Consider the following 22,719-nt stretch of genomic DNA (forward strand, 5'->3'; position numbering starts at 1 on the left):
TTGTCCATATTTGTCGAAACTACTCCATTCATATCTCCCATCATAATTAAATTGTAATCCATATAGTCCATCAAAGTCTCATGCAACTTCTTGAAAAACTCAGCTTTCCCCTCATTTGGTGCATAAATTCCCACTATCAAAAACTTTTCTCCTTGAGATTGGATTTCAATTGCCAAATATCTTCCTTGATCATCTTTAAAAATTAGTTTCGGCTGCAATCTTTCCTTTGCATAAATCACCACTCCTCTCTTTTTTACTCTGTCTGAAGATATAAATTCTTGTCCCAATCTTTTATTTATAAGTAATTTTCTATGTGCTCTAGTCACATGCGTCTCTTGTAAGCAAATCAAGTCCAATTGGTCTTTTTTTAAAGCATGAAATATACTTTTCCTTCTTCTGGGGATATTTAGACCATTACAGTTCCAAGTTAGAAGTTGCAGAGCCATGATGGGGCTATTTACTCTTTCCTCCTACAGCTCCTAGTCGTTGTTCCTCTTCTGTCAGTGGTTCTGTACCCGTGTCTAATGATCCCTTACTTAAAGGATGTGGCCCTTGTCCCGGAAACACTTCCTTCTGTAGGTCTTCTTCGTGTTCTCCTAAGAACTTGTCTTTATCACTCACTGTCTTTATTCTTCTTTTCTTCCCCTTATATTTGAAAGACAAGCCTTGAGGAAATTCCCACCTGAATGGTATGTAGTTCCTTTTCAGCAGTATCACCAAGTCCTTATAAAGGCCTCTTGCGTCTAGAATATATTTAGGAATGTCTTTAAAAATCTCAATATGAAAATCTTCAATCTGAAGGGTTCTTTGGTAATGCAAGTTCAGTATTTTGTCTCTCTCCTCCTTTGATCTCAAAGTTATTAAACAATCTCTCGCTCTGTTCTTCCTCTGCCTTGTTCCCAGTCTGAATGCACTCTCTATCTTAAATTCTTCCTTGTCCAGCTCCTGCTTCCAAAAGTCAGAAAATTCTTTTGTCAGAAAGTCCACCAAGTTGTCTCCTTCACTTTCCGGCACAAGTCTAATCCTTAAGTTCCTCTTCTTCCGTTGCATCTCCAGCATAGACAGTGCCAAATCATGCTCATCCAGTTTCTTGAACACCGGTGGAAACTTTCCCTCAGCAGCAGTTGCAATTTCTTTAGCATCCTCAGCTATCTTTCGCGTAGTAGATGATTCCTCCAGTATTTTTCCAATTGCTTCTGCATTAGAGTTCACTTTGTTTCCAAGGTCAGTTATACTTTTTATATTTAAATCAATTTCCCCCGAGATTTCTTCAATTTTCTTATTTGTTTCAGCAACTTGTACTTTAGTCTCTGCTCCTTGCTTTTTTAGTTCCTCCAAAGAGTCATTTATTTTCCCAAGTGCTTTAGCAAGTGCTTCGTCAGAAAACATAGTTTTCACTTTTGTCTTTGGGACAGCTGCAGTTCCAGAGGCTCCGGATGCAGAAGCCCTTCTTTGCTTAGAAATATCAATTTTGTATTGTCTGCCAGATCTCAAAGTTGTTTCCTGTGTGTCTTCTTTCTCTTTACCATCTGCCATAACAAAATCTTTCAGTCAAGGTCATTCCCACACTCTTATGCTGTCAGACAAAAGTTCTAAAGTTTTGAAATCCACTTGTTGCTGAAACTATTCACAAATCCTCTAGAGGGCGCAGAGCGGATTCTTGCATTCAAACCAGTCCCACACTTTACAAAAAAAAAAAATACAAAAACAACACCCTCAGAGCCCTCAAAGTCCCTTTCAAATGATTTTTAAAAGATCCAAAGCAATAGTGTCCTGCATAAGTCTTTACAGTGCAACAAAGTAGAGTGTTTCTAAGTTGAGAGTTACCAAAGTCAGTATCTCAGTTACTTTTTTACCTTCATGTAGCAACAGTCCTTAGCCGGTTTTCTTTTCTCCGGCAGTCCGATCCCAGGTTTAAGAGCAGCGGTATACAGTCCAAATTCTTTTTTTTAAAAAAAGCAGGGAAGTACTGTGAGGTTTTCTTCCCCCCCTCTCCTGCCTTCGGGGGGGGGAGTTCTTTTTCCTTTTTAACGGTGGATTCCTTAACTCCCACCAGTCTCCTTTAAAGGGTTACAGCTTAAATGTCTTTTGCTTTAATCTTACTGCAGAACGGAAAGCAGACTTCCTTTTTAGTGCTTGTCCGTCTCGGTGCCCAATTTCTTCAATTTTAGCGTCCAATTAATCTTTGAAGTTTAGTCCTACTCATGGAAAGTTGTTTCTTGTTAGTCCAATTCTCAGAAAGAAATCAGCGCTCTCCGCTAATGGCGACGCGGCTTCACTTCGTAGGCTGGGTGAAAACGACTCTCAGCACCGCGCCGCACACCCTCAGCTGTTCCGTAGCCTTTAAAAAGGCTCCTTCACAGCGTCGGGGGGGCGCAATGGTGCCCACCGAGTCTCCGGTTCACAGGCTTCTCGCCTGTGATTTTTAAGGGTCCCCGCTCCGCCGTAGCTGCAGGACCCGAACCCACGAAGCAGATCTCCCTCGGGAACTCCGGGAGAAATCCGCCATTAAGCGCTGGCGCTGACCGGAAGTCGATGGTACCGGATTTTAGACAGGGTGGAACGGCGGCTTGGGCCAGAGACTGGTTAAAAATCTTCATAAAGATTCCTGCCAGTTGGTCCAAACAATCTCTTAGCACCCTGCCAGCCACCCCATCCGGGCCCATAGCCTTCCTCGTGTTTACCTCCTTTCATATTCACCTCCTTCTTCCACCCTGGCAGCATTTCCTGTAGGTAGTGAGGCCAATAGCTCTGACATCCCAGTTGGAGCCACCGTTGGTGTCACCTCAAATCGGGCAAAGAAGGTCTTCAACTCTCCCACCAAGGAAGCAGTACTCTCTACCACTGATGTATTTCTTGATTTATAACCAGTCAGATGTTGAACTCCCTGCCACATTTGTCTAGTATCATTTCTTAGATGGTCCTCAATTTTTCCTCTGTACTCCGCTTTTGCTTTCCTGATACCCCTCATCAAGTTTGCTCTTTCTATACCATACGGTCCCCGGTCCCCAGTTCTAAAAGCAGTTTCTGGCCTTCAAGAATCTCCTAACCTCTCCCGTCATCCAGGGCTTCCTATTCGGATACAACTTAACATACCTTTCCCTGGTGCATTTCCTGTGCCAAATCTAAGACCGTTGATGTAGACGTTTCTAGATCTTGATGGTCGAACATATTCCAATTGGTCTCCTGGAAACAGTCCTGCAACTGCTGAGAGGCTCCCTCAGGCCACACCGTAACCATCCGTGTTTGTAGCTGGCCTTGTTTCCTGAGGGGTGTGTACACTGGTGTCAGAAGCAGGGACACATGATCTGAACCACCAAGGTGCACCTCATATCAAGGTGCACCCTCAAGATGGAGGGTGAGGGAACAGCTGCAGTCGCCTGCGGTTCCTGCGCAATGTTTGCCATCTTGCCAAAGGTTGCAGGCAGCTTAACCTGCAGCAATTGCATGTTGATTGCCCTCTTAAAAGACAAAGTCCAGCAACTGGAGGAACGTGTAGCTACACTCCAAAGAATTAGAGAGCTGGAGCTCTTCTTGGAAGCAACAGAGCACACCGTCTCCACCAAGGAGGAGACAGGGGACTCCCCTGAGAAGGAGGCTAGTTCACCAACACAGGAGCCAGATATATGGAGAAACATGACGCAAAGAAGTAGGAGGCCCAGGGTTTGCTCTGATTGTTTAGAAATACACAATCGCTTTGAGGTCCTCTCCCCTAGCATGGAAGAAGAAGAGCAGACTCCATTTGAGGATCTCTCCCTCATTACAGTCGATCAGGTATATGAAGGCGAGCAGCAAAGTCAGTCCTCAGGGAATGTGCAGGCGACCTTGGAACGGACAGCTCACGGAAGAACCCCGACCAAACCTAAGAGGAGGCGTGTAGTGGTGATAGGGGATTCCCTACTGAGGGGAACAGAAGCAGTGATCTGTGGGCCTGACAAGATGTCTCGGGAAGTGTGCTGTCTCCCCGGGGCTAAGATCCAAGATGTAACTGAACGACTGCAAGGAATCATAAAACCCACTGACAAATACCCCTTCCTCTTGGTTCATGTGGGAACCAATGACACTGCAAGCAATAGCCTCCAGAAGATCAAAAGAGACTACGAGGCTCTGGGCAGGAAATTGAAGCAATTAAATGCACAAATTGTCATCTCATCTGTCCTCCCAGTTGAACGACGTGGCCCAGGGAGAGAGGGAAAAATAGTGGAAGTGAACAGCTGGCTTCGCAAATGGTGTAAACAGGAACGGTTTGGATTCTTAGATCATGGACTGCAGTTTCTTGAAGATGGACTTCTGGCAAGCGATGGGCTGCACCTCACAACGGTTGGGAGGAATGTTTTTGCCAAAAATCTCAGAAACCTCATCAGGAGGGCTTTAAACTGACTAATGTGGGGGAGGGAGACAGTGCTCCTGAAGGTAGGAGTCTATCAATTGATGAAGATGATCATCCAAATGTCATAGACCGAATGGAGCAAACAGCACGCAGACCTAGTGGTGGGAGGAAAAAATCCTTAAATAAGAGACACGGGGGAATGATTAATGGACTTCAATGTCTGTACACTAATGCACAAAGCATGGGAAATAAACAAGATGAGCTTGCGCTCTTGGTACAGCAAACTAAATATGACATAATAGGCATCACTGAAACCTGGTGGGATAAGTCCCACGATTGGAATGTAAAATGGAGGGATACAATCTATTTCAGAGAAACAGACCAGACAAGAAAAGAGGAGGAGTGGTGTTATATGTCAGGGATGTGTATACCTGTGAAGAGAGCCAAGATTTAGAACCTCAAAGCCAAAGTGAGAGCATTTGGGTCAAAATTAAGGGAGAGAAGAATAACAGGGACCTCATTGTGGGAGTTTACTATAGATCCTAAAGCCAAACGGAGGACATAGATGATGCCTTCCTGGAAAGGAGAGGCCAAGCATGCAAAAGGAAGGGAGATAGTAGTAATGGGGGACTTCAATTACCCGGATATTTGTTGGATGTCAAACTCAGCCAAGAGCATAAGGTCAAACAGATTCCTCACTGGCCTTGCAGACAACTTCATTGTCCAGAAAGTGGGAGAAGCAACAAGAGGAACAGCCATTTTAGATCTGGTCCTAACCAATGTTGATGACCTGGTTAGTGGGGTAGAAGTGGAAGGATCATTAGGCGCGAGTGATCATGCTCTTCTGAAGTTTACTCTACAGTGGAAAGGAGCAGCCAAGCATACTAGGACTCAATTTCTTGACTTTAAGAAAGCTGACTTCATAAAACTTAGGGAAGTGCTGGGTGAGATCCCATGGAGAGTAATACTAAAAGGAAAGGGAGTTCATGATGGCTGGGAGTTTGTTAAGAGGGAGATAGTAAAAGCACAACTTCAGGCAATACCAATGAGGCGGAAACATGGAAGGTGCCTAAAGAAGCCAGGGTGGCTATCTAAAGAACTTTTAACCGAGTTAAGATTAAAAAAGGATGTGTACAAAAAATGGAAAAGGGGGGAAACCACCAAAGAGGAATTCAAACAAATAGCCAGCACGTGTAGACACAAAGTCAGAAAAGCTAAAGCACAGAATGAACTCAGGCTTGCTAGAGAGGTTAAAAGCAACAAAAAAGGCTTTTATGGGTATGTTCGTAGCAAAAGGATGAACAAAGAAACAGTGGGGTCACTCAGAGGAGAAGATGGTGAAATGCAAACAGGGGACACAGAAAGGGCTGAACTCCTCAATGCCTTCTTTGCCTCAGTCTTCTCCGATAAAGAATACAATGCCCGACCTGAAGAATTTGGAGCAAATGATTCAGCAGAGGAAACACAGCCCAGAATAACTAAGGAGATAGTACAAGAATACTTGGCTAGTTTAGATGTATTCAAGTCTCCAGGGCCAGATGAACTGCATCCAAGAGTATTAAAAGAACTGGCAGATGTGATTTCAGAACCACTGGCAGTCATCTTTGAGAATTCCTGGAGAACAGGCGAAGTCCCAGCAGACTGGAGGAGGGCAAATGTTGTCCCTATTTTCAAAAAGGGGAAAAGAGAGGACCCAAATAATTACCACCCAGTCAGTCTGACATCAATACCAGGGAAGATTCTGGAGCAGATCATTAAGCAAACAGTCTGTGAGCACCTAGAAAGGAATGCTGTGATCACCAATAGTCAGCATGGATTTCTGAAAAATAAGTCATGTCAGACTAACCTGATCTCGTTTTTTGACAGAATTACAAGCCTGGTAGATGAAGGGAACGCAGTGGATGTAGCCTACCTTGATTTCAGCAAGGCATTTGACAAGGTGCCCCATGATATTCTTGTAAAGAAGCTGGTAAAATGCAGTCTTGACTATGCTACCACTCAGTGGATTTGTAACTGGCTGACTGACCGAACCCAAAGGGTGCTCATCAATGGTTCCTCTTCATCCTGGAGAAGAGTGACTAGTGGGGTGCCACAGGGTTCTGTCTTGGGCCCGGTCTTATTCAACATCTTTATCAACAACTTGGATGATGGACTCAAGGGCATCCTGATCAAATTTGCAAATGACACCAAACTGGGAGGGGTGGCTAACACCCTAGAGGACAGGATCACACTTCAAAACGACCGTGACAGATTGGAGAACTGGGCCAAAACAAACAAGATGAATTTTAACAGGGAGAAATGTAAAGTATTGCACCTGGGCAAAAAAAATGAGAGGCACAAATACAAGATGGGTGACACCTGGCTTGAGAGCAGTACATGTGAAAAGGATCTAGGAGTCTTGGTTGACCACAAACTTGACATGAGCCAACAGTGTGACGCGGCAGCTAAAAAAGCCAATGCAATTCTGGGCTGCATCAATAGGAGTATAGCATCTAGATCAAGGGAAGTAATAGTGCCACTGTATTCTGCTCTGGTCAGACCTCACCTGGAGTACTGTGTCCAGTTCTGGGCACCACAGTTCAAGGACACTGACAAACTGGAACGTGTCCAGAGGAGGGCAACCAAAATGGTCAAAGGCCTGGAAACGATGTCTTATGAGGAACGGCTAAGGGAGCTGGGCATGTTTAGCCTGGAGAAGAGGAGGTTAAGGGGTGATATGATAGCCATGTTCAAATATATAAAAGGATGTCACATAGAGGAGGGAGAAAGGTTGTTTTCTGCTGCTCCAGAGAAGCGGACACGGAGCAATGGATCCAAACTGCAGGAAAGAAGATTCCACCTAAACATTAGGAAGAACTTCCTGACAGTAAGAGCTGTTTGACAGTGGAATTTGCTGCCAAGGAGTGTGGTGGAGTCTCCTTCTTTGGAGGTCTTTAAGCAGAGGCTTGACAACCATATGTCAGGAGTGCTCTGATGGTGTTTCCTGCTTGGCAGGGGGTTGGACTCGATGGCCCTTGTGGTCTCTTCCAACTCTATGATTCTATATACCACCGAGGGGCGCCTCATATTCCTGTCCAATGTTCGTATACACCTTGTCAAGAGTATTTTCTCCCCTTATTGCAGACTCAATGTGCTCATGGGATTTTGGGAGTGCTGCCCTCACATCTGTGTGAGTGAAGTCCCCCACAATAATCTGCACTGGATTGGATTTGATATCCCGCCTTTCACTCCCTTTAAGGAGTCTCAAAGCAGCTAACAATCTCCTTTCCCTTCCTCCCCCACAACAAACACTCTGTGAGGTAAGTGGGGCTGAGAGACTTCAGAGAAGTGTGACTGGCCCAAGGTCACCCAGCTGCTGCATGTGGAGGAGCGGAGACGCGAACCCAGTTCCCCAGATTACGAGACAACCGCTCTTAACCACTACACCACACTGGCTGCCTCCGGGTATCTGTTCAATTTAGCATTGATGTTTTCATGCATACTACTCATGGCCCTGCAGGCATTTGCAGGTGGTGCTACATAAGAAAGCTGCAGAGATAGTGCAGGATAGTGTGCACCCCGGAAATGATCTCTTTCAGCTTCTGCCTTCTGGAAGAAGATACAGGGTTATAAAGACTAGGACTAGCCGCCTGAAAAACAGTTTCTATCCAAATGCAATTTTGGTTTTAAATACAGTGTAAGGTAGTCTCTATGGGAGTATATTATCTTTAATTATGGGGTATCAGAGTTTTTAGGGGGCTAACCAGGTTGGGATAGCTGGGATAGCAGGCTTGTTGGTTTTTGAATGTCTGATGTACATTTTTTCAATTTCGTTGTTCTGTATGGGACAATGACAATAAAAATTATCGTATTGTATTGACACTCATCTCTAAAGTGCTATATCATGTTCCTTTCCCCACTTGCCAGGAGTCTGAGCTCCATTTGGGGTTCCTCCTTCCGCACCCCAAGGTTCCTCCAAGGCCTTGGGGAAGGAAACTGAGGCAGGCTCTGCTTGCTCCCCAGGGCCCTGCAGGGGATTCAGGGGGGGGGGCTGGCTCTTCCTTTGGCCATGGCAGCCCCCAGGAAGCCTTGGAAGAAAGGCAGGAGACCCTCAACCAAGTCCGGTTCTCCGCAATGGCTTCCTTTTCTGAGCTCCCTCTCTTTCTTGTCTGGGCTGGACTGGGAGGACCCCAGTTCAGCCAGTTCCCTAGGGTCCCCCCACTGCCTCCTGAGACCCACAGGGATCAGGAGTGGGAGCGACCTCTCCTGTTCAACTACCGCCTGAGGGGGAAGAACAGATGTCTTGGCCCATTTGGGGGGCAAATGAGGGCCATCCAGAAAGGGCTCCTGGGGCCCCAAGTGGCCAGCAGGGGAGTCTCCAGCCTGGTCTGGGGAAGAGCCCCCCTTTCCCCTAGGCCTGCAGGTGGAGCCCTTCTCCTAGCGCTGACTCTTGGGGTGACCAAGGATGCTGGTCTGGGGGTCAAACTCGCCTGAGGGAACCCTCTACCTCTGAGGGCACAAAACACTTATTATTACTATTACTACTACTACTGTTATTCTTCTCCTCCTTGGGCCTTTCCCTCCTGGCCCCCTTCGCAGACCCCGGCGGATCCCCCAAGGCCGCTTGCCTGGCGTCTCCCAAGGGAGAGGCCTCCTCCGTGGGGCAACATGGCGAGGAGAGAGGCTGCCCTGCGGAGGCCAAGCCATCATGGCAGGAAGGCGGCTGAGGACCAAAGGTGCCGCCCTCCTTCATCCGGGAGGAGAGACCCCGAGAGCGTGGGACCCCCGAGGCCCACAGGGGAGCCATGGCGTCTCTGGGAGCGGCTGGGGCCTCCGGGAAAAACAAAATGGCACCATCTCTTGGCCCTGCTGCCTCCCTGGACTCCTCCTGGGCCTCCCTGGCCATGGGGGGGATCCAGCTGCCCCAAGTAATGAGGGAGAAGAGAAACAGGAAGAGAAGGAAGGAGAAATGAAGGAGAAGCTGGGAGGGGGAGCAGCCAAGAGGGAAACTCAGGAGGAAAACTCCCTCAGGAAACCGGGCGAAGGAGAGGAGGAGGCCCAGGGGAATCTGAAAGGGGATTGGCCAGCTGCCCAATGGTCCAGTCCTGCTCTGGGGTGGGAAATGGGGTCAGATAGTTCTGGGAGCCCAGTAGAAACTGGTTTTCAGGCAGGAAACACGGCAAGGACGGCCGGGGTCTGGAGTCTGGTACCCTCTCTCCACCATCCTGGTCTTCCCCTTATTTCTCATGCGCCCCCCTCCTGCCCCCCCCGGTCGCGTGTGCGTTTCCTTCCTCGCCTGAGACTCTTCCTCCTCTGAAAAGCGGCTCCAGAAGCAGAAAAACACGCTTGACGGGGGGGGGGATTATTTTCGGGAGGGGAGGGGTCTCCTGGCGGGGAAGCCCCCCTCCCTCCCCCTGAGCTGGAGGGTGTTCCTGGGGGGGGGGTCTGGAGGGAGCCATTGCTGAGCCCAAGGCACCTCCCGCCACTAGGCAGCCTTCGCCTCTTCTCCCTCCCAGCCTTTCCTCGGGATCCAGGAGCCTCGATGCTGGGGGAGGGGGAGAGCCAAGCTAACCCCCCATGGACCCCCCCCCGTCTCCCTTGCAGTTAGTCTGGTGGGATGTGGGCTCCTTGGGGCAGAGGGAGGGAAGGGGGGCAGCCCCTAGGACGCAGGCGCAGAAGCAGGAAAACTGCAGGCAGGGAGGGAGGGAGGGGGAGGCGAGGACTCGGCTTGGCAAGGGTTAAAAGGAGCAGAGCGGGATTCCTAGAGAGGGCGGGAAGTGAAGGGGGAGGGGCAAGGTCCTCCCTCCCTCCCTCCCTCCCTCCCTCCCTCCCTGCCTCCTCCTCCTCCTCCTCCTTCTCTCGCCTTTGCCTCGGTGAGTCTCCTCTCTCCTCCCCCTGAGGGTGCAATGGGGAGAAGGGGGTCCCAGAGGGGCAGGGAGGGGCCTCTTCAGATCATGCTTTGGGGGGAGACCCCCAAGTCTGGGAGCGGAGGGTCAGGCAGCAGCGAAAGGGGCGGAAAAGGGGGCAGAGAAGAAGGGGCGGAGGGATCCAGGGGGCCAAAGCAAGCCGGGGAAGGAAGGGGGCGCGGGGGGGGGAGGGAGGCGCTCCCTGGCTCGCTCCCCCCTAGCCTGGAGGTCAGCAAGGACCTCTTGCTGCCTTAGGTATACTCGCCACCTTGGGCTGGGCAAAATACAGGTATCGGGGGGGGGGGAATTGGGGGCCCAAAAATCCCTTTACCTGGTGCAGAAATCCCTTCAAAGGAATCCATTACAGTGATCCGATGGAAGCTCCCAGTCCCTGCAAACATTCCAAAATGATTTAGCCCTCTGCACAGCTGATGAAGGGAAAACCCAGGAATCCTTGTCTTGTCTGCCTATGCGGCATCTATCAGGGCCAGTCTTTTTTGTCTGCCAACCCAATCATCTTTATCCCAATCACTTAGAAGATTATTTCATGCTACTCTTCTAGGGAAGACACCAGACAGAAAAAGACAAGAGTGAAGAAAGTAGAAAAGAATGTACTACGGCACTGACAAAATAGGAGTTGTATTTTGTACAGACTGGACTTGGGGGGTCAACTGAAAAGCTACATTTTAATATATTATGTCACGATGTTGATTTTGACATTATGAGAATCTGTATCTAATTCTAGAGAAGTAGTTTCTAGTAAATAACTTTGCAATTGTTACTATACGGCCTATTACAATTACATGCTTTTTCAACTGCAAACATTCCAGCGACAATATTGAAAGGAAATCCTCCCCACCTGCTGGATTTCTGCCTGCCAGAAGGATGAAGGATGTAGAAAGCCAGCCAAAAGGGGAGAGGGGGACAGTGGGAGAGAGAGAGAGAAGTTCTCCTTCACTTCCTCACAGATTCGCATAACCCCAGGGCACCTTAACAGGATACAGTTTTTGGCCTTGGTAGGCGTGGCTATATTTTAAGGAATACAGTCCACAGGTCTGCCATGATTGACTGCATAAGAGCCAACTCCTCGGGCCGAGGTTCCCCCCATAAAACATTTGAGCCCCCCTCCCGTTAATGGGCATTGCCATTCAAATGGTGTGTGCACACTGCATCTTGTGATCAGTTTTGCGGGGCAGGGCTTACTTGGGTCCAGGGGCTCCAATGGGGAGAATTAAATCCTTAATTAACGGAGATTCTGCCCCCTGACATAATTCCTGGCTATGCCCATGCCTGTCCTTCCTTAATATTTTATTCAAGTTGGCACCCCTAATTGACTGCCGTTCCCTGTGCTGTCCCCTGCTGCTGCTATTATTATTATTGTTGTTGTTATTATTATTAAATTTGTATTATGCCCTTCATCCAAAGTTTACAGGGCGATTCACAACATAAAAATGCAAAATGAGAACACCAAATGCATAAAAAACAAAGGCAAACCAATGATCTCAGGGCGACTTTTGCATATAGCCCACAAATTCTCGATGGGATTTATGTCTGGGGAATTTCCTGGCCAATCAGTACCTGTATTTGCTGCTCTGTCATGAATTTCTTCACCACTTTTGGTGTGTGATGGGGGCTAGGTCCTGCTGCAACATCCCAGTACTGTCAGGATACTTCTTTTCCAACTCTGGAATAACTCTCTTTCATAGAACCTCAATATATTGGGGCGAGCGCATCATTCCTTCTATTGGCTACAGGTTCTGACACCATCATAACTGACGCATCCCCAAAACATCTTCTTTTGAGGGTGCTTGACAGACTGATCGATGTGGTGTAGAAAACATGCTTTGTTTCAATTCATTTGCACAAGGATGCATCTTACCTCGCATGTCATGTTGCGCATGCCATCTCTTCGCTTCCCTGTGTATGCTGTTCCGTCCTTGGCACTAGCACACACAGTTTCTGCCAGATCATCCTGATGTTTACCATATTCCATCTACACGATCAGTTCACAGACATTGAGTCCATTTTGTGGTGTCTTCAGCCATCTTTCAGGTCCATGCAAGCCATGCCATTCATTACATTTATATCTTTCCCAAACTTGTAAGAGTGATCTTCTTCTTATATGATTGTAAATCCTTTATTTACTTTGCCTTTATCATACCTTGGCTTCTTCCCTTTCCAAATAGATTTTGAAATGTCCTTCTGTCATTTCTTGAAGCATGCTGTATTACTTATTCCCGGCACTGACTGAAATAAAAATAATACTTTTGGCAGTGCGTTCATCTTGATCGCTGCAATTCTCCCTAATAAGGATAAATTCATTCTTCCCCAAATTTCTAGATTCCTTTTTATTTCATTCCAGGTATTTTCATAATTGTCTTAAGTATTTGACTTTTCTATGGATTTCTATTTCTAAATTTTCCTGTAATTCTTTTTTATTTTCTCCTGCTGGATTTTTCACTAACAACTTTGTCTTATCTTTATTCAACTTAAAACCTGCCACTTGTCCATACTCCTGTATTTTTTCTAAAACTTTTGGAAGAGAGTTCTTAGGGTCTTCAACTGTAATTACAAGGTCATCTGCATATGCTTTTAATTTGCATATTCTTTTCCCCACTGTAATACCTCTGATGTTTTTGTCTGCCCTGGCTTCTTTCCTGGGAGACAATTGAAATCTAATATAAGAAACATTATAGATGATAGAATACCTGGAAGTGATAGATGCTGAAAAAAGAGTTTGACAACATCTCATGCGAATTTATGAATAAAGTCCTTGAAGGAATGAGTTTTGGTGAAAATTTTAGTAAGGGGATTCAAGCAATATATTCGGTCTAAAAAGCCAAAATAATTGAAAATCAGGTGGTAACAGAGGAATGTAAGATACAGAAAGGAACATAACAGGAATGTCCTTTCTCACCTTTACTATTCATTCTAGGCTTAGAAGTCCTGACCAGAAACATCAGGCCAAAGTCCAAGGAGATCTGCTCTTGGGTCACTACTGTGCAGACCCTGCCAGCCTTACGAAGTGGGGTGAGGAGCAAACAGAGGAAATTGGAACCACTGGAGATGATTAGAAATGGGGCTTCTGTGGGGGAGGGGCTGCCCCATTTGGGCTTCTCCAGGGGCAGGAGAATATCTAGGGCAGGAGAATCCCTGCAGGGCCTCTGAGGCTGCCTTTGCTTCTTCCTCTCTCCCAGGACCCTGCAGCTTGTTTTGGCTCCTCGACTCCTCAGGAAGGATGAAAGAGACGGATCCTGCAAAGCTAGCGAGGATGGAAGGGGGAAGATGGACGGTTGACCTGGTCAGGTTGTCTCCTGCATCCCTCCCCACAACCTCTGAGCATTCCCTCCCACGGACCTCCGAGAGATCTGGTGAGTCCCAGGGGAGGGGAGATGGGGACATGGATGGAGCCGTAGAGGTATTGGGGATTCCTCAGCTAGGGGGTGGGGGGAGGCAGGCAGGCAGGCGGATGGAGATGGAGAAGGGGGGCACCTTTTCGGGCTCCCCCACCTGCCTGCCTGCCTGCTCCTTTGTCATCTGCAGGCAATTTGAGCTAGGAATAGGTCACAGCTCCCCGGCCACCACAGCTCTAAATGTCTAAAACCAGTACCGTGATCTGAAAGTCCTCCCAATGCCAGACAACTCACTGATCCATCACGCGGCACTAGAAGCCACGAATAACCTGATCCTGCTTTGCAGATTGAATGCAAATGGGGCCTCCGTGTGTTGCCTTTTTCTTTTCTTTTTTTATAACTCTTCTTTGCTTTTAAAAACAAGGATCATAGGACTAAGAAATGATACAAATATGTAGACTGAGTCTTCTCATGTCATTTGTATATAAAATAGCAGAATAAATTTGCTGGAATATCTATAACATGTTGTCATGGTAACATATTGTCAGCAAAACTACAGTATCTATGACAAAGAATTGTTGGCAATTTTTGTGGCTTTTAAGCAGTGGAGACCCTTCCTGATTGGGGTGCAGCAGCAGATACAGGTGCGTACAGATCACAAGAACTTGGAATACTGGCAGACCGTGCACGTGCTTTTCCAGAGGCAAATCCGCTGGGTTTTTTGTTTTTTGCCAACTTTAACTTTAGGATCCAGTACATCCTGGGAGAGCAGAACGTGAGGGCAGATATCTCGTTATCTCGAAAACCAGAGTACTTGGAGGAAGAAGGAACCCCCCCGTGGCCAGACATATGTTCCAGGAGGACAAATGGACCTGGGGAGGAGCACTAGCAGAAGAAGCAGAACATTGTATGTACCAGGAGAGTCCTTAAGGGTCAGAGTTCTCAAATGAGCTCCATGACAACCCTACTGCTGGGCATTTTGGGCAACACAAGGCCATGTTGTTAGTTACGTGGGATTTTTGGTGGCCCAAAGTAAGGGAGGATGTGCAAGATTATGTGTGAGGATGCGACGTGTCGGAGAGCAGAAGGAGAGGGTGGCACCAGTGGGGTTGCTAGAACTCTTGCCCACACCGGGGAGGCCATGGGAGGTGGTGTCCATAGATTTCATGACAGACCTGCCCATGTCCCGAGGTAAGACAGCGGTCATGGTGATGGTGGACCTACTGACCAAGATGTGTCACTTTGTGGCATGTTCCGATGCAGTGACAGTGGAGGAGACCGCCATGTTGTTCGTGGACCACGTCTTCATGGGGCTTCACAGCTGCATGGGGTACCTGCGAGGGTAATTTTGGACAGTGGAAGGCAGTTCACCTCGCATTTCTGGTGCAAGCTCATGAGTTTGTTGCAGGTAGAGGTGAGCTTCTCGACAGCAAGGCACCCAGAAACCAACGGACAAGCCGAGAGAGCAAATGCCATTTTGCAGCAGGACTTGCACTGTCACATCAATCAGAGGCAGAATGATCGGGTGGAGAAGCTAGCACTAGCAGAGTTTGCATACAATAATGCTGAGCACGTGTCCACAGGGATGAGTCCCTTTCTTGCCAATTACGGGTGCCATCCCAGGGCCAGGGGAGGAGGCTTGGCGTGTGCCGGCCGCGGAGCAATTCGCGGAGGAGATGGAGGCCATACACCAACAGCACAAGATGAACTTGGAGAGCTTGCAGGGCAGCAGCTGAAGGAGCAAAAAGGGTTTTCTTGTGTGTGTTTCTTGTGGCTGATTAGCTGCTCTCCCTGTGCAAAGGTCAGAGGGGGCAGGGTTTCTGTTGAGGTAGGTGATTAGCTGTGGGAGGAGCTTATCAGAGCTTGCAGGGCAGCAGCTGAAGAAGGAGCAAAAGGGGTTTTCTTGTGCAGTTTGATCCATCTTTTATGATTTAGGGGAGCTAGTTTGATTTAGGGGAGCTAGTCTCAAACGTTTGTTGGGGGAGACCTAGGTTTTTTTGGGGGGGAGTTACTTGTCCTGTCTTCACGCTTTTTATGATGGAGGACCGCTGTAGTCACCCCCAACAACACGTTCTCAAGATGGAGGGTGAGGGAACAGCTGCAGTCGCCTGCGGTTCCTGCGCAATGTTTGCCATCTTGCCAAAGGTTGCAGGCAGCTTTACCTGTAGCAATTGCATGTTGATTGCCCTCTTACAAGACAAAGTCCAGCAACTGGAGGAACGTGTAGCTACGCTTCAAAGAATTAGAGAGCTGGAGCTCTTCTTGGAAGCAACAGAGCACACCGTCTCCACCAAGGAGGAGACAGGGGACTCCCCTGAGAAGGAGGCTAGTTCACCAACACAGGAGCCAGATATATGGAGAAACATGACTCAAAGAAGTAGGAGGCCCAGGATTCGCTCTGATTGTTTAGAAATACACAATCGCTTTGAGGTCCTCTCCCCTAGCATGGAAGACGAAGAGCAGACTCCATTTGAGGATCTCTCCCTCATTACAGTCGATCAGGTATATGAAGACGAGCAGCAAAGTCAGTCCTCAGGGAATGTGCAGGCGACCTTGGAACGGACAGCTCACGGAAGAACCCCGACCAGACCTAAGAGGAGGCGTGTAGTGGTGATAGGGGATTCCCTACTGAGGGGAACAGAAGCAGCGATCTGTGGGCCTGACAAGATGTCTCGGGAAGTGTGCTGTCTCCCCAGGCTAAGATCCAAGATCTAACTGAACGACTGCAAGGAATCATAAAACCCACTGACAAATACCGCTTCCTCTTGGTTCATGTGGGAACCAATGACACTACAAGCAATAGCCTCCAGAAGATCAAAAGAGACTACGAGGCTCTGGGCAGGAAATTGAAGCAATTAAATGCACAAATTGTCATCTCATCTGTCCTCCCAGTTCAACGACGTGGCCCAGGGAGAGAGGGAAAAATAGTGGAAGTGAACAGCTGGCTTCGCAAATGGTGTAAACAGGAACGGTTTGGATTCTTAGATCACGGACTGCAGTTTCTTAAAGATGGACTTCTGGCAAGTGATGGGCTGCACCTCACAACACTTGGGAGGAATGTTTTTGCCAAAAAACTCAGAAACTTCATCAGGAGGGCTTTAAACTGACTAATGTGGTGGAGGGAGACAGTGCTCCTGAAGGTAGGAGTCTATCAATTGATGAAGATGGGCAGAGGGATTTAGGATGGAGAGGGGTACACGGCGGGGCTGCCCAGTTTCCCCGTTGCTGTTTATTTCGGTCCTGGAGGTACTATTGAACATGATTGGAGGGGACCGTCTGATTGGAGGCGTTCGGGTCGGAGCCGGGCAATGCAGATTGAAGGCATTCGCAGATGACCTAGTTTTGACATTGCAGGAGCCAGAATCTAGTTCGAAAGGGGTTTTGGAATTGATTCAAGAGTTTGGGCAGGTGGCTGGTTTTAAGCTGAACAGGTCGAAAGCTAAAGTTCTTGGGAAAAATTTAACGCCGATTGGGAGGGAGGGGTTTCAGAGGGAGACAGGCCTAACAATAGTAAAGGAAGTTAAATATTTGGGGGTTGACATGACTGCTAAGAACTTAAACTTATTTGAAGATGATTATGAGGGGTGTTGGTTGGAAGTGAAGAAGGATTTGGAGATATGGTCGGACCTGAGGCTCTCCTTGTTGGGTAGAGTTGCGGCTATTGAGATGAATGTGTTGCCAAAGATGTTGTTTTTGTTTCAGTCTTTGCAAGTTTTGGACAGAGTGGACTGTTTCGGGAGGTGGCGGCGAGATATTTCTGGATTTGTCTGGCAGGGCAAGAAGCCCAGAATAAAATTTAAAATACTAACTGATGCTAAAGAAAGAGGTGGATTTGCCCTGCCAGACCTGAAACTTTATTGTGAATCGGCCGCATTTTGTTGGCTGAGGGAGTGGCTGCTTCTTGGGAACACGGACATTTTGGACCTGGAGGGCTTCAGTGATGTTTTTGGATGGCATGCATGTTTGTGGTGCGACAGGGTTGAAGCTCATGAAGCATTTGAGAACCATATTGTCAGGAAAGCATTATTTAATGTTTGGCTAAGATATAGGGACTTACTGGAGAATAGAACCCCGGGGTGGTTGTCGCCGATGGAAGCAAGGGCACTGAAAGAGTCCAATGTGGAGGCCAAGTGGCCGAAATATTGGGAAATGTTGGGACAAGAGGGCGATAGGTTGAAGTTGCAGAGTTTTGAGAAACTGGGGGACGGGGTGCGAGATTGGCTGCATTGTTTTCAAATGGGAGAGGCCTATGATTTGGATAGAGGGATGGGTTTCCGGGTGGAGAAGTCAAGGTTGGAAGCTGAATTGTTAGAACCCAGAACTAAAACACTTTCAGGAATGTATGACTTGCTGCTGGGGTGGAGCGCGCAGGATGGAACGGTTGGATCTGCTGTGATTGAATGGGCGCAAGATGTTGGTCATGGCATCGTGTTTGCTGACTGGGAACAGTTGTGGACCACAGGTGTGAAGTTTGCGGCATGTGATGCCCTGGGAGAGAATATTGTGAGAATGATGTGTAGGTGGTGCGTGACACCGGTCAAGCTTGCAGAGATCTATCATTTGCCCGATGGTGGATGTTGGAGGTGTAAAGAAAATGAAGGGGCGTTTTTTCACCTTTGGTGGACGTGCCCGGGGATTGGGGCCTTCTGGGAGAGGATATATAATGAAATGAAGGGAGTATTTGAATATACCTTCCTGAAGAGGCCAGAGGCTTTTCTCTTGGGCGTGGTCGGCCAATTGGTGCCAAAGAAGGACAGAACTTTTTTTATGTATGCAACAACAGCAGCAAGAATTCTCATTGCAAAGTATTGGAGGACACAAGAGCTACCCACCCTGGAAGAGTGGCAGATGGGGCTGATGGACTATGTGGAGTTGGCGGAAATGACTGGCAGAATCCGAGACCTGGGAGAGGAGGAGGTGGAGGAAGACTGGAAGAAATTTAAAGTTTATCTTCAGAAATATTGTAAAATTAATGAATGTTAAAATTATGTTTGGATTGGCAATAAGTGGTAATTAGCTACAAAAGTTAACAAGAATATGTAAAAAATGAACTGATAAATGGATGAAAATATGGAGTTATAATATGCTATGATATGGAGGTAAGATAAATGAAAAAAGGGTAAGGATTTGCTGAATTGATTATGTAAACGGGAATACAAAAGGGGGAGGTGTGAGGAGGTCAAGGAAACAAGCGAATGAATTTAAAGATATCAAAAAATGGATTTGCTTTTTAATTTTCTCTTATCTATTTGTTTTTTGTACTTTGTATTTTTCTTTTTTTATGAATTTTTGTATTTTTTTGTATTCTTTTTCTATTTTTTTTTATTTTTCTCTGTTGTTGTTCTCTGTTGTTGTTTTCCTATTTTGTAAATCTCTGTTTTTTGTAAAACCTTAATAAATATCTTATAAAAAAAAATATATCAATTGATGAAGATGATCATCCCAATGTCATAGACCAAATGGAGCAAACAGCACGCAGACCTAATGGTGGGAGGAAAAAATCCTTAAATAAGAGACATGGGGGAATGATTAATGGACTTCAATGTCTGTACACTAATGCGCAAAGCATGGGATATAAACAAGATGAGCTTGAGCTCTTGGTACAGCAAACTAAATATGACATAATAGGCATCACTGAAACCTGGTGGGATAAGTCCCACGATTGGAATGGAATAATGGAGGGATAAAATCTATTTCAGATAAATAGACCAGACAAGAAAGGAGGAGGAGTGGCGTTATATGTCAGGGATGTGTATACCTGTGAAGAGATCCAAGATTTAGAACCTCAAAGCCAAAGTGAGAGCATTTGGGTCAAAATTAAGGGAGAGAAGAATAACAGTGACCTCATTGTGGGAGTTTACTATAGATCCCCAAGCCAAACGGAGGACATAGATGATGCCTTCCTGGAACAGATGGCCAAGCATGCAAAAGGACGGGAGATAGTAGTAATGGGGGACTTCAATTACCCGGATATTTGTTGGATGTCAAACTCAGCCAAGAGCATAAGGTCAAACAGATTCCTCACTGGCCTTGCAGACAACTTCATTGTCCAGAAAGTGGGAGAAGCAACAAGAGGAACAGCCATTTTAGATCTGGTCCTAACCAATGTTGATGACCTGGTTAGTGGGGTAGAAGTGGAAGGATCATGAGGCACGAGTGATCATGCTCTTCTGAAGTTTACTATACAGCGGAAAAGAGCAGCCAAGCATACTAGGACTCAATTTCTTGACTTTAAGAAAGCCGACTTCATAAAATTTAGGGAAGTGCTGGGTGAGATCCCATGGACAGTAATACTAAAAGGAAAGGGAGTTCATGATGGCTGGGAGTTTGTTAAGAGGGAGATAGTAAAAGCACAACTTCAGGCAATACCAATGAGACGGAAACATGGAAGGTGCCTAAAGAAGCCAGGGTGGCTATCTAAAGAACTTTTAACTGAGTTAAGATTTCCCAATTTTGAACCAATCAGTTGTTCCCTATCCAGTTCTAACTTTAGCTTCTTGTCCCACATAGAGATTTCTCAGGAGACAGATGAGGTGATCAGGCACTCCCATTTCTTTGAGAACTTGCCATAGTTTGCTGTGGTCGACACAGTCAAAGGCTTTTGCATAGTCAATGAAGCAGAAGTAGATGTCTTTCTGGAACTCTCTAGCTTTCTCCATAATCCAGCACATGTTTGCAATTTGGTCTCTGGTTCCTCTGCCTCTTCTAAATCCAGCTTGCACTTCTGGGAGTTCTCGGTCCACATACTGCTTGAGCCTTCCTTGTAGAATTTTAAGCATAACCTTGCTAGCGTGTGAAATGAGAGCAATTGTGCAGTAGTTGGAGCATTCTTTGGCACTGCCCTTCTTTGGGATTGGGATTTAAACTGATCTTCTCCAATCCTCTGGCCACTGCTGAGTTTTCCACACTTGCTGCCATATTGAGTGTAGCACCTTAACAGCATCCTCTTTTAAAGTTTAAAATAGTTCAGTTGGAATATCATCACTTCCACTGGCCTTGTTATTAGCAATGCTTTCTAAATAATAAGGATAATAAGAATAATAAGAATAATAATTATTTATTTATTGTTGCTGTTTAGTCGTTTAGTCGTGTCCGACTCTTCATGACCCCATGGACCAGAGCACGTCAGGCACTCCTGCGAGCCTCCATCCATAGTTCTTCAATCCTTAAACCTGTTCCTCACTTCCACTGTGTATTCATAAGGGATTTGATTTAGATTGTATCTTACCGGCCCAGTGGTTTTTCCTACTTTCTTTAGTTTAAGCTTGAATTTTGCTATAAGAAGCTGATGATCTGAGCCACAGTCAGCTCCAGGTCTTGTTTTTGCTGACTGTATAGAGCTTCTCCATCTTTGGCTGCAGAGAATATAATCAATCTGATTTCGATGTTGCCCATCTGGTGATGTCCATGTGTAGAGTCGTCTCTTGTGTTGTTGGAAGAACGTGTTTGTGATGACCAGCTTGTTCTCTTGACAGAACTCTATTAGCCTTTGCCCTGCTTCGTTTTGATCTCCAAGGCCAAACTTGCCAGTTGTTCCTTTTATCTCTTGATTCCCTACTTTAGCATTCCAATCCCCTATAATGAGAAGAACATCCTTCTTTGGTGTCATTTCTATAAGGTCTTGTAAGTCTTCATAGAATTGGTCCATTTCAGTTTCTTCAGCACCAGTAGTTGGTGCATAAACTTGGATTACTGTGATGTTAAAAGGTCTGCCTTGGATTCGTATTGAGATCATTCTATCATTTTTGAGATTGCACCCCAGTACAGCTTTTGCCACTCTTTTGTTGACTATGAGGGCCACTCCATTTCTTTTACAGGTTTCTTGCCCACAGTAGTAGATATGATAGTCATCCGAACTGAATTCGCCCATTCCCATCCATTTTAGTTCACTGATGCCCAGATGTCAATATTTATTCTTGCCATCTCATTTTTGACCACATCCAACTTACCAAGGTTCATGGTTCTTACATCCCAGGTTCCTATGCAATATTTTTCTTTACAGCATTGGACTTTCCTTTCGCTTCCAGGCATATCCGCAACTGAGCGACCTTTCGGCTTTGGCCCAGCCGCTTCATCAGCTCTGAATCTACTTGTCCTTGTCCTCCGCTCTTCCTCAGTAGCATGTTGGACGCCTTCCGACCTGAGGGGCTCATCTTCCAGCGGCATAACTTTTATATGCCTGTTGTCTTTGTCCATGGAGTTTTCTTGGCAGGGATACTGGAGTGGCTTGCCGGATCGTCCTCCAGGTGGATCACGTTAGGTTAAAACTCTCCACTATGACCTGTCCATCTTGGGCATAGTTCATAGCTTCTCTGAGTTATTCAAGCCCCTTCGCCACGGCAAGGCAGGGATCCATGAAGGGGAAAATATCAATTATGTTTCTCATTTTATTGTGCATGTGTCTGCCTGGTAAGTAGCCAGCCTGATCTCTGTGTATTATTTCATTCAATATATTTTATAATCATTATTGAACAATGATATAGGTCTATAATTTTTCATTAGTGTTGGATCTGCTCCTTGTTTGGGTATCAGTGTGATAAATGCTTCTCCCCATGATTTTGGTATTCTTCCTTCTTTTAAAATTCCGTTCAGTACTGTTTCATTGGTTCTGATAATATATCTTCTAACTTCTTATAAAATGCCGCCGATAATCCATCTGTACCTGGGGACTTTCCTATCTTTGCTTTTGAGATTGATTGCTGCACCATCTGCTATTCTTGGGAGTCTATTTTGTGCTATGTATCATTCCATTTCCTCTTAGTCTTCTTCTTCTTCATGGTAAAATTTCCTATAGTAATTTAATTTTTCTTTGCATATTTCTTTAGGATCTTCAATTATTATTCATTTCTCACTTACTCTCTCTTTTTGCATTTTCTTTAATTGCCACGCAAGTAGCCTACCTGATTTTTTGGAGAGGTATAGAAATGGGGCTTCTGTTGGGAAGGGGCTGCCCCATTTGTGCTTCTCCCGGGGCAGGAGACTATCTAGAGCAGGAGAATCCCTGCAGGGCCTCTGAGGCTCCCTTTGCTTCTTCTTCTCTCCCAGGACCCTGCAGCTCGTTTTGGCTCCTTGACTCCTTGGGAAGGATAAAAGGGACAGATTCTGCAAACCTAGTGAGGATGGAAGGGGGAAGATGGACGGTTGACCTGGT

At 46.5% G+C, this 22,719-nt stretch overlaps 1 protein-coding gene and 1 long non-coding RNA gene across 12 annotated transcripts in view; both read left to right on the forward strand.

Annotated features, from left to right (window-relative positions):
- The window catches only part of LOC128409528 (zinc finger protein 883-like), a 451,816-nt gene that overhangs the window by 341,907 nt on the left and 87,190 nt on the right, over positions 1-22,719 (forward strand). For all 11 annotated transcript variants that reach the window (XM_053380055.1, XM_053380058.1, XM_053380057.1 and 8 more), the window contains one exon: positions 13,413-13,586. In XM_053380055.1, the coding sequence (XP_053236030.1) occupies positions 13,413-13,586 (174 nt within the window). The remainder of the gene's footprint in view (positions 1-13,412; positions 13,587-22,719) is intronic.
- Positions 2,541-8,189, forward strand: LOC128409569 (uncharacterized). Its single transcript, XR_008329248.1, has 2 exons — positions 2,541-3,321; positions 7,386-8,189. It is a non-coding gene; the product is annotated as an uncharacterized LOC128409569 (long non-coding RNA).

The sequence above is a fragment of the Podarcis raffonei genome, chromosome 2 (genome assembly GCF_027172205.1).
Source record: "Podarcis raffonei isolate rPodRaf1 chromosome 2, rPodRaf1.pri, whole genome shotgun sequence".
In the NCBI taxonomy this organism is placed as follows: Eukaryota; Metazoa; Chordata; class Lepidosauria; order Squamata; family Lacertidae; genus Podarcis; species Podarcis raffonei.